Here is a 12394-nt window from a genome sequence, read left to right on the forward strand (position 1 = left end):
TGTAAAGGAAGTAGTTAGAACTGCCACCAAGGCACACTTTCTCCCAAGACTGTCACTGAGTGGAATCTTTTTTGAATGATGAATTTGTATGTACAGCTGGCTGTTGTCCATTTTATAGTAATATAAAAGGCATCACCAGACCAATGAATCATCTAATACACTGAGTACGTGAGTACAGACTATGCTAAGGATGATTCCCAACATAAGGCAAAATCTCAATGTGCCCAGCAAAGCCAGAAGTGACTGCTTACGTTACTTAAGATGCATTTGGCCACAGCGAAGAGCTTTAGGGCAGATTTAGTCACAGAACAAAGATGTACACATATACAAATATACATCCCTGCGGACACAGTAACCCCAGACAATGCAAAAAGCCTTTCTTAATACTTAGCCATTAAGCTGACAAAAATCTAATTCTTACTTCAGACCAAGAGCAGCTGCATGACTGAAATTAATGGCTCTTTTTATGAAGACAGCTGTTAAATCAACGTAAGGGGGATCACAAAACTCAGCACTAAATTTTGTTATAGCTTTTGACTTGGGGAATTGATGTTTTGTTTTGTCTTTTACATCTGAACTATTTGCTGTTCTGCAAAATAGTGAAACACTAAACAGTAGTGTTTCATTTCGCCTTTCTATCAAAATCAGCAATCAATTTAGGAACGGAAAATGAAAGTGATGAAAAGAATTTCTCACCAGTCAGCCATGCTCCTAACCAAACTGCTCATCCAACTCACACACCAAATATATTCATGATTTAAAAATAGCAGCCAAAAAAAATATTAGAGGGGCTGAGGCTCAAGTTAGTAGGTTACTGTAAATTTTGCTTGAAAAGTTAGTCTGAAAGAAGGCTCAAAGGCCACACAAGCTTTTTTTCCTGATCAGTATTCCACTGTGGTGAAGTGAGAGCAATACCTTAACTCTCAGTTTCCTTGTTTTTGCTGTTTCTGGGCTTCTGTGCTCAAGCAAGACACAGGTTCTTCATTTATCTCAGCAATCCATTATATACAAAAATGTTCCTTATAAACGGGATGATGAAATGTGGAACAAAGGAAGCAACACCTTTTACTGCTTTTTGTTTTGAATTCTGTAGGACACAGTGTGAAATAACATCGTCCCCAAAGGCTAAGTACCCCAGAAACAGCAAATTTAATTGCCCAACTGGTTTTCAGCCTCATTCACCCTGTAGATGTCTGAATATTTCTTCAGGGAGACGCTATGCCTGCCCTGTGCACAGAAGCTTATAAGTGTTTTTCCTAACTAGGTGTATTTAGTGAGTATCTTAAGAATAGTCAAAATTAAGACTGGAAGCCACTGAATTAATCCTATCCTTACTCCTATTGGTTTATCAATTTAAATCGCAAAGCCTTTTTAAAGCATGGAGATACTAGAACAAATGATGTGACGAGAAGTAGGGGAAAATATTTACATATACGCAGCTACAAGTAGCCAAAGACTATTTGACTAGGAAGCAAACCCATGCCACCTATTGCTAGAGCCCTGCTAGAATTCAGGGAGGCAGGCAGTGTCTGGTATTGTCAGTGTTACCATGTAAAATGCAAAGACTGTAGCTAAGGTGCAATGTATGGCTGTAGCACCTTAGCACATGCCATGTATGGCTGTAAAGACTTGGAAAGATGTGTATTCAGCATAATCACCTTTTGAAAGGTGAACTAGCAGAACTCCCTGCTCAAGGACAAGGCTCTCTCTTCAATTAACAGCTGGGTAGTTTCCAGGGTATTCCTATTTGCTTCCTTACTCCATCTCTCTAGCATATCATTGCACCCTAATATTAGTAGCACTGCAAGCAAAGCAGAACAGGAGGCATTATGCTGTCAAATGTCTGACCATTCTTAAAACACAACTGCCATTACTCTTTCCTCCTTGTTCACTTCCATCTTTGAAAGTGAACAAGTACTGTTCAGTGAGAAAATAAATGACATTTGGAAACCTTTATGTTCTATCCAGCTAGGTTCAAAAATTGGCTGCTGATTTCCATCTGTAATGAAGGAGAATAACCAACATGTTTTTCTGTCATTTCATTTCTGGACCTGAGTCTGCCAGCTTCCTTATCTGAAATGGTTGAGTGATTTTTTTTTTAGAGTTCATATTCCTAAACTACAAGCTAATAAAGATAAAAGAAGGATTCTACAAGCTAATTTCTATGGCTGCACATAAATTGAAATAGAAAATATCCTTCTTCCAAACAATAATTTCTGTTATCATGCTAACCATTAAACAGTCAGAGGTACTGCAGAAGGAGAAAAAAGCAGAGCAGCCTTTACATGTGGTAATATGCAGGTGACACTACAGGGAACAGACTGTTGAAGGCTACAGCAGAGTCATCTTTGCAGAGAAATCAGATTGGCTACTGCTACTGAGAATTTAGAGGCCAGTATCCACAGTCAGAGGACCTTTTCTGCAGCAGCAGTCACTGTCCTTACTTCTCTAGTCTTTCTGAAAGTAGCGACAAAGTCAAACCCAATTCCCATGGCTCTCCCCTGTTTCCCTTCCCAGTGGTAAAACAGACTGGAGCCCTTCTTTGGCTTGTTCACCTTGGAACAATACAATTCAATATTGCCTAAGTTGCTGAGAGAAGAAAGTGAGGTAGAGAACACAGAGCTTGCCTCTGCTAGAGTATCTTGGCTGTCTTTCAGATGGCTCAAAACATTACCTAGAGCTGCTGTGGAGGAGTTGCTAAGAGAATGGGGAAATCTGCTGTAAGTAATAACTTGCCAATACAACTTAGCAAAGCTCACAGATAACAGAGCTGAGCATCAGGACAATGCCGGCTGGCACCACCACCTCTTTTACCCACAAGGGAAGCTCTTCTTCAAATGATTCTAAAGACTCAGACAGGATGAGCACAGAAAGCTTCTCACAGCACTTATTTCACCCACTCACTGAGCTGTAGACATAACATGGCTGTTACAAGATTAAGGTTTTATTACTACATCTAATAAAAATAAAGCTTTTTGTCCTATTCATGACAGCTTAGCTGAGGGAATAGTGACAACCATCCTGAGCCATTACATTACGCATTTTAATGTGGAGGAACAAAGTTGAGACAGAAGATGAAATGCTGCTCTCAGTCAGTCCTCCTCAACTCTACTGACCCGTTGAAAAAGTATTAAGAAATGTCAGATATGGTGAATTTTTCCTCTTGCACTTCAAGCCAAGTCCTGCTGTAAGCTGTGCTAAACATGGTAGGCTCTATCCTTGACTTAATTTTTCATTCCTTTTTAGAGCAAATGGCACTAAGTTTATGAAAAGGCAGGGCACAACCAGAGACAAACAAGACCATTCACTTGTGTAAACAGTCTTCAAATTAAGTAAGAGTCAGGCTATCTAATTCTATATAATCTAGTGCCCTAGTAAAAAGAGTAACCTTGCATTTTTATACTTTACATGAGAATTAAAAATAAAAATTCCCAACCTTTTTTTGCCATATGTTAAAAGCAGTCTATATTCTTTTAGTTTCTACTGCTCTCTGAAAAGACATACCAAAACATAAACCACATATTATGATGCTTAACTGATATACTTACTTCCGTAATAGACTTGACAAAGCGGATTCCATCATTAGCTCCTTTGACTTTTGCCAGACAGTCGCAGAAATAATCCCAGTAGTCTTTTCTGTTCCCCAGCAATGTGTTTTTTTCTTTCTGGTCAAACTTAAACAAGGAAAACAAAATGCAATGAGCAAAAATTAAATATACTTATATATAACTACTTGGAATTTTGTTCCTCTCCCAGCAACATGTGCGTTCATGACTCCTCTTAGTTTAAGCCAATGTATTCACAAAGGAAAGAGATACTGTGCTGTACTACTGCAATCCAGCAGTTACAAAAGCTACTTTACAGACATAACAGATAATAAAGTTCTGGGGATAATAATGTTCTGGGTCTACTTAAAACACAGACATTCGTTCAAAACTGCCGAAACAAAGATTTGCAACAGATTCAACAGCTGTTCAAGAGCAACACACTAACAACCAATTGCTGAGAGATCTGCAATCAAGTGTGGAAATAGCACACATGTACGTACCAGAAAAACCTGCTCTAGCTAAACCACATTCGGAGCAGCAATGCAGCCAGGGTATGGACTGCAGCATGGACCATTCAAATCCCAAAGGATTCTACAGCTTCTGCTGAAGCCTCTGCAACCCAATTAAAACTCCCTTGCCTAGATTAAGGCCAGATTAGCATGTCTTTGTTGCAATCAGTGACATGATTACAGTATCTGTAGACAAAAGATTACGCAAACTGAATTTCGGTTTGCCCAGCAGTGTCCCCTTTTACTTAAATTTTGAGGATGGACAAAAAGCAGAAATTCAGCTTAAAAACCAGCCTTTTGCGTTAAGCCTTCCATGCAATAAAAATGAATTTCCAAAGTGAAATTGCTAAAAATTCTGTAAATTACTCACACTACTATATTTGCACCATGAACAGCTTACTAGTATTTATTTTGCATTAAGCTGTTGGTCAAGATCTCATTACAACAGTTTTTCCAAGATAATTTAGCAGGATATATCTTTAAAATCAAGCTCAGCTCTTTCAGTTCAATAAAAAAATGCCTTACATTCTTCAGTCAAACTGCCAGCACTGGCTTTTGATTACATTTATTTACTTTCACTTGAAATAAGTACAATAAGCAGCACACATTTCAGTCCACTTACTGCCAAAAAAAAAAAAAAAAAAAGAGAGACATAATTGGATGTTTATGATTATTTCAGCTAAACCCCACATACTGAAGAGGCTATAAAAGAGAACAAGGCCTAACTTTGATGGTGGATTATAAATGACAAACATCACTTTTTTTTTTTACCTGTAGAAGGTACTCAAGCTTGTACGAGAATTTTTGCAAGTTGACACTGTCATCTGTGATCGGTTCCCCTCCTTCTTTAAATTCTTTACTTAATTCAGTCACAGCATCTTTAAAACAAGACACCAAAATTGTTAACTAATGCAAGAGATATATAGCTCTGAATCCATAAACAACTAAATAAGTGGGTTTTCTGCCTGGACATTATGCATGTGTATTCAGTTTCTTTCAGTCAAAGTACCTTAATGACAGTGCAAAAAACTTATTGATATGCTCGCAGTTTAAGACCACCTATAAAAAAACTAGAGCTCAAGTTATGTCAATTTGTTGTACAGATTATTTCTTCTTAAAAAGAGCAAAACCTCTTTCTGACACTTAGCAAAAACTGGTAACAGACAATTGCTAACTGGTTCTTCAGCAGAGGAAAGAGAATTAACTTTTTGCTGTCTCATGTGCACATTAAGGTATTGCCACAGAACAAACAGAATTCTGATTAAAAAGGACAAAGCATGTAATCTGCTAAAGGGGATCAGTAACACGAGAACAGTTGTTCAGTCAGCACATTTATCTTCTCCATGCTTTATTCAGGAAGGTTCAGCTTGTGCTGGTTACAAACAGAAATGGGAAAAATAATTTACATAAAAATAAGCATACAGCAACTCCTCTTCCCTAAAAGCTATACCCATAGTGGGTGAGGAAATTTCAAAGCAAACTCTGTTGTCTCCCTGGACACTCTGGCCCCAAAAGGGTGTACTTCCCAGCATCAAAAATTACTGATTTTGAGCTTGCTTTCCACTTGGTTTTGTACTTATTTCAGGTGCCTAAGTGAGCCTTAGCTCCTAGACCCACTGGATACCCTTTGTGAATTAAAATCTCCACTTGTTAGCAGGCATGTAGATCTCCTTTTTTATGTTACAGGAAAATCTAGATTTCCAGCTTTGGTGGATATCATACCTTATATTTAATAAAAATTAAAAGAAAAAATATCTGGATCTTTGTATAGGCAGCCGACCAGGACAGAGACAGAGCAGGAAAACAGTTATGATTCTGCTGCCAATTTTGCCTGCAACAGAGCTGCGGAAAATGAGGTTGGCTCCTGCTAGTGAAGGACCAACTTGTCCTTGGTGCACAGAAAGCATGTTCTACTGCAGCAAGAACAGCAGATCCAATTCTCCAGCACTCTTCCTCTGAGTCTCCATTCCCAGTTTGGTTTGGCCTCCTGTTTTTTCCCCTTCCCATATTAGCAGCAACTCCACAACAGCTTCCTATCAAGGGTGGGTCTAAAAAAATCAGGCCTTCTCCTTATCTCACATGAAGTCTTGTAACAGCATAGCTCTATTCATACCAACAAAGTCCTAGCTCACAATGCACACCCCATATACAGTTTTTTTTAAATTGTAAAACTTACTTCTCATCTTGTATGTTTAAATTTGCAGGATTTAAGAATTTAGGATCCTGCAGAAGGTACAGCACATCTCTCAAAAAACATCAGTCACATCTCTATTGAGCACATCACATACCTTGAACTATGCTGCTACAATTGCTGCACAAAAGTGTTACCCAACTGAAAACACAACTCCTACTCTCTGTTACCTAAAACATGGAGGATGCAGTCCAGCCTACAGAATGAATCTGTCAGCATGGCCCTGTACCTTGCAAGTCTCTGATAATCCGCTGCAGCTGGCTTTCGCCACTAGTTGCTGCCATCTTGAAAACCAAAGGAGCTCCTCTTCTGGGCTGTTAACTTTTTCATCCATCTAGATAACAACTGCAGAGCTCATATCCTTGATGACCATTGGGCTGACGAAGATTATTCTTCTCTGTGACACCTGCAATTCTGTAAAAGTCAAAAAGAAAATGAAAGTCTTTATCGTCTCAAATGAGCAGAAGAGAGGTGCTTTGGCATTTTAGATCCTGTTTAGTAACAAATTCCCATAAGGCCAACTCTTTTCCAGGAACCTCCTTTGTATTTCCTTCTAGATTTCCCCTTCCATTTCAGTTATATCTTTCAAGACTATAAGCAAACCTCAGAGAGCAACTTTCTCTCACTGGAGTTACAACACAGTTAGTCTTAGAGCCCAGCTCAGGCTGGCATTTCACGCAACTCCTCTTGTGACCCTGAGGGAGGTTCTGATGACACGGGACTTTCCCTCCCAAACCCCTCTGCCAGATCTTCCCTACAGGCTGCAGAGTAAAAAGATACGATGACTTTTCCACCTCAGGGAGACTTTCAAGACACAGACTAGGCATGGGCCAAGGACTCAAAAAAACGATGCATGTTTGATTCTCTGGCATTGGAGCATATTTTTTAACTCATAAGAGCTACTGAAAGATTTAGTACGGGAGTCTGGCTTTAGCACAAGAAACATCTCTCATCCCCTCCTCCGAACCCACTGTTCCTAACACATGTAAGAGGACACCACTTTATTTTAAGCTCTGTTACAGCATCCCTGGCTGGATAAATATACTTTGCACTACCTCCCTTGCTTAGAACAATGACGAATGAGTTATACCTAGCACTCGTAGATATACCCTTAATTAAAATTAATGAATTAAAATTAATTAAAAGCCTCAAACGCTTTACTAAAACAACCATGCCTGGGGATTCAAACTTTGAAACATTAACCTGGGAACAATGGTTCAAAATAAGCCACATAGAAACTGCACAGGAAACTTCCTAAGCATCCTGTTCAAAGAATTCTGCCTGCAATGGTACAGCCAACTTTTTAAAGCAAGCACAACACCCAAAGTACTGAATCTTTAGAAAATCAGCCATTACACTTCTGCACTTTTGTTATCATTCAAGGTGAACTACAATGAAATTAAGCTGTAATTAAAATCTTACAAACTTTTGAAATACAAACATGGTTAGGTCAAATTATTATATCTCCTTTCTCTTTTCTTTCTTTCACTCCCAAAATAACTAAATTGGCATGGCTGAAGTAGGTGTCTGAATGAAGCAAATGGACCCTCCTTCTACCCTATGTATCGAGGTATTGTTTGGAAATGGTCCTGATGCGATCCCATATTCTTTTTTTTTTTTTGAAACAAAGCAAACCTTAACAAAGCCATAGAGACAGAAACATGGTAGGTATAAAGAAAACTCTGAAACTAGTCTTACTAGTATGTTTCTCTTAATACCTGTGTTATGTTACCTGCTAGTTTCCATTTCCGTATTTTGATGGTAGTCATTATGTTATGACACAACTGTCACATGGACCATGTGCTGTCTGGGGAAGGGCCGTGGCCTGCCAAATCCCCACTGCAACTGTGCTGCTTCAGGGAGAGAAGGCCAGCACAGCATAGACTGGCCAAACACAAACACACTTTTTTTACCCCATATCAACCATATTACATACCCAAGATTCCTATCTTGATTCTACTGAGTGATCATGTAAATTATCACACTTGCTGGCAACTTGCTGAGTTTGGGTACCAACAAAAAAGCAAGAATAACAAACCCAGTGAGTCAATGTTTCCTTTTCTAAGCACGCACAGTAATATCAGCCATATCTGTTCAGTTTGACAACTGTCACAGAAAGGAGCTTAAGTGAGAAGACTGTGCAATGTAGGCAATGGAAAACCAAAATGTGTGGCCAAACAAAATGCTCCTCCTCACACAAACGGGGAAAAAAGCAAGGACCAACAAGGGGACCCTGCCTGTCCTTCCGAAAGGCTGGAACAAGATCCAGTTCAAGGCTCCAGAAGCACAAAGACTATGTGAGAGGCATGCTAGGAAAACAGTGAACAGGCCAACTGCAGGCACGTACAGAGAGCCTGGAAGAGAAGGCAGTTGGGAGTTGAGCCCTTATTTTGCAACAGCCAGCAGGGAGCAGGACATGGGGCATTCTACACCAGACAGGCACAGCACAGGACCCTGTCAAGTGCCAATTCCTGGCAGACTGCCCAAGCAGATACTTAATGGGGGAGTATTAAGGCAGTTTAGAGTTGCCCCAGCCCCACTAGCACTGCTTAAGTTACTGCGTTTGCCCAGAAGTCACAGATAAATACTGCGTGCACAACAATTCAACGATAGTGTGCAAGGGAAGACAGCATGTTCCCAACAGATTGATCCTGTTGTGCCAAAGCATGCACAAGACATGCATCTTTATTCCTGTCAGGATCTCCTACGCAGAATGCGGGAACCCTGAACAGAGCCCACAATTCAGCTGGAGGCATGTAGCTGCACAGCCCGCTCCTTTTCTCTCTCTGCTCCCAGTCACCCCTTTCCTTCTCAGTACAGGGAGCAAGGTCTCACAGCTTCCCCCTTCTTTGCACCAGCTCCCACCCATGAGACATGCATTTACTCCGTATTCTTCCAAGAGGTGAAGGGGATCTTTCGACCTGGACTATTGCACAAGGAGAATGTGCTGAAACTTTTTCTACCTGCATTCTCCTCTGCAAAATGGGGAGAAAGGTACTTCTCTCCTCCATGGTCCTTCCAGAGGTGTTCTTAGAAAACACAATCCATCCCACAGAAAGGTGCAGAGCTCTCACTTCTTATGGCAAAGAAAGCCAACAATGTACCTTAACTGGTTTCCCAAGGTTTCAAAATAGGAAGAGCTTCTGTAAACACCTGATCCAGTCCTTCCTGATCACAGAACATTCTGCCCAGGATTGTTTAGAGCACAACCCTGTTCCTCCAGTATTTACTATCCTACTATGGATGCCTGTAAATATCTGCTATGTGAGAACAGCATTATACATGTGCCAGGCACGAGTGACCTGCTTTGGGTCAAAAGCTTTTTAGATGATGCATCACTACTTCTTATATAATAGCATTTGACTAAGGCTGATGGCACTAACTTGCACAACACTGCAGAGTTGCAATGACATCAGTGCAGTTACACTAAGGACCTGGCACAGAGTACAGCAGAGAAGGCAAGACAGGGCATGTCATCAGTGCCTCCTCACACTCTTGGGCCGTGCCTGCTGATTTCTGAAGGTGGCTGCTCCCTCTCCTGCTGGTCTAATTACTAGTGTGGGGGTGACAATCTTCTTTACAGAGGAGGATATCCTGGAGATTAAAGAAAGAAGCAAAGGAAACAGCCCACTTACAGGAAAAGAAAAGATTTACCTGAGGGGGAGTGTGACACATACAAAACAGTAAAGAAAATTTAATGACTGTAATTAACTTGGTTAGTGGGGTAGCTACAATGACCTACTTTCAATCCGATTTCATAAAATTCCTCTTCGTGTTACTGTAGGCATGTCTGCATCTCCCGCAACTACATATTTTTTTTTAACTCATTGGTCAATTTTGGCCCATCTTGACAGAAGGTAGAGGTCTTCAGAATATTACATTCCTCCATGTGCAATCAGAACAGGAAGCTGGGAGGAAGTCCACAAGCAGAGTGATAAATTGATAAAAAGGCTGCAGTGAGACCTCTCCTATAGTCTGGTATCAGAGAATCCACTCCCCACCCAAGTGCATTTTCAGCATACACTAACAGCAGAGCTCACACTGAAGACTTGGGGCAATTCAGTTAAAAAGTAAACTGGATCTGCAAGACAAATTCACTGGAAACCAAGGTCCACCACTCTCGACTGCTTACAGAAATAGTTCATGTTAACGTAACTACTCTGGTCTAGCCATTCAAAACAAGGGCACTTCATCACATGACCCCCCACTGGTATCACAAGACCTTTAATTATTTAGTGCCCGCAATTCTATACCTGTTCTAATACTCTATATGAAGCAAAACAGGCAAGTGAGGATACTGCGCCAAATCCTACATTCATGGGTGATACCAATTTTAACTGTGTTATTCCCTTGTGTAACGTGAACATGATTTGTCCCATAAAAGCAGATACTGACTGATAACTGCAATGCACACTTTTGGAAAGCATGTGGAATAAATGACCTACAGTTGGCTACAATGACACACTGATAAAAGAACACTGAACACAAACCTCATGGCAAAGATGAAGGAAGAATGGGGAAAAGGAAGTCTCTACCACTCAGGACTGTAACACCACTGACTTAAACAATTTCATTCCACTAATTGTCTGGAAAAAGTACTTTGTACTTTGTTGTTGCAGGAAACACAGAGTCCCAGTGGAATTTACTGCAGCTGTGCTGCTAGCTTTTCTCACTTTGTACCATGCCGATACATAAAGCTACACAACCATAAAGCTAAAGAACAGTTTGCTAGAAATAAGGGTCTGAGGCAAACTGCAAAAAAGAGAGCGTGACTCTTCTGTCATGCACACACACATGCTTTTACTGGGCCACTCAATCCTTTGTGCTTTAACACTGCAAATAAAGGTATGTGACTGATAAAAATGCACACTGGACTACATTAAATAGGACGATTGAAAACAAAAGGCAGGCACAGCCTGAATGTCAGCTAAGGTTTCCATTCGGAGTTTTAAAGCTTGGTTCCATTCTGAGAAGTGAAATTTTCTTGCTAAATTAATCTTCCCCCTTCGTTTTCTACACAGACAAACTTTCACATTTCAATTACAAAAATACATTTTTGGAGGAATATGTTTTATTTCATAGAATCATAAAATGGTTTGGGTTGGAAGGGACCTTAAAGATCATCTAGTTCCAACCCCTCTGCCATGGTTAGGGACACCTTCCACTAGACCAGGAGGCTCAAAGCCCCATCCAACCTGGCCTTGAACACTTCCAGGGATGAAGCATCCACAATTTCTCTGGACAACCTGTTCCAGTCTCGCCAACCTTGTCAAAAAAATATCTTCCTTATATCCAGTGTAAATCTACCCTCTTTCAGTTTAAAGCCACTATCCCTTGTCCTATCACTACATGCCCTTGTAAAAAGTCCCTGTCCTTTTCTTTCAGTATTTCAAACAGGAGACCATGCTGCAAACCTTTGCTGGATTTCCCACACACTCATACACACAAACCTTGTTTTGAAGGGTTCGGGTGTATAAACGTTTAGTAATAAAACACATCTTGCAGAAAATATGTGTCCAGAAAAACAAATTCACAGAGTATCATAGCATAGCAGAAGAGAATAGATGAAGTTGCAAATGCCTGCCAGAAAAGTAGCATGTTTATAGTTAGGGACTCCTTACAGTAAATCCCTTTTGTGGGGAGGCCCTTTGGATCTAGGGATATTTGCGTTTTACAGCATAAGAAGAGAAACTAATGACATTCACAAAACACTGTTTGCACCCCTAACCTGACAGGAGATACTGACACAAAAGAATCAGTAAAGTTTTGTATAATCTTTGTGCAAACTTCCCTATTCTGTGGACAACTGGCCTGCATTCCACCCCCCCACCCCCCCACCCCCCCCCCACCATTCCTTGTATTTGCAAACTGTTCTTAGATAAGGATCAAAACTAAGCAACAGATACCAGTATACAAGTGGCACGATAAAAACTCCATGAGACAGAATTAATTTTTAACCCTGAGTGGGGAAAGCTGGCAACCCTAACAACTTCTTTTAATGCTGCACCTAAGGAATTGGACCTCCATTCTAAGACCTGACTTAAACCCCTTTAAAACATTACACTGAACTTTGCCAAACAGGACAGATGTGTTAGACCAGGGACACAGTTCCCTCATTTGGAGAATACAGCGCTTTGTCTCCGATA

At 40.4% G+C, this 12394-nt stretch overlaps 1 protein-coding gene across 6 annotated transcripts in view; it reads right to left on the reverse strand.

Annotated features, from left to right (window-relative positions):
• FYCO1 (FYVE and coiled-coil domain autophagy adaptor 1) overlaps nt 1–12394 on the reverse strand; it is a 53699-nt gene that overhangs the window by 37050 nt on the left and 4255 nt on the right. For 5 of the 6 annotated variants that reach the window (XM_069811581.1, XM_069811574.1, XM_069811548.1 and 2 more), the window contains exons 2-4: nt 6478–6662; nt 4829–4935; nt 3549–3674 (exon numbers count right to left, since the gene is read on the reverse strand). In XM_069811581.1, the coding sequence (XP_069667682.1) occupies nt 3549–3674; nt 4829–4935; nt 6478–6532 (288 nt within the window). In that variant the 5' untranslated portion in view covers nt 6533–6662. Of the gene's footprint in view, nt 1–3548; nt 3675–4828; nt 4936–6477; nt 6663–6851; nt 6981–12394 lie in introns of those variants that run through there. The other variant, XM_069811567.1, reaches the window with a different exon arrangement.

Source organism: Haliaeetus albicilla, chromosome 2, assembly GCF_947461875.1.
Source record: "Haliaeetus albicilla chromosome 2, bHalAlb1.1, whole genome shotgun sequence".
In the NCBI taxonomy this organism is placed as follows: Eukaryota; Metazoa; Chordata; class Aves; order Accipitriformes; family Accipitridae; genus Haliaeetus; species Haliaeetus albicilla.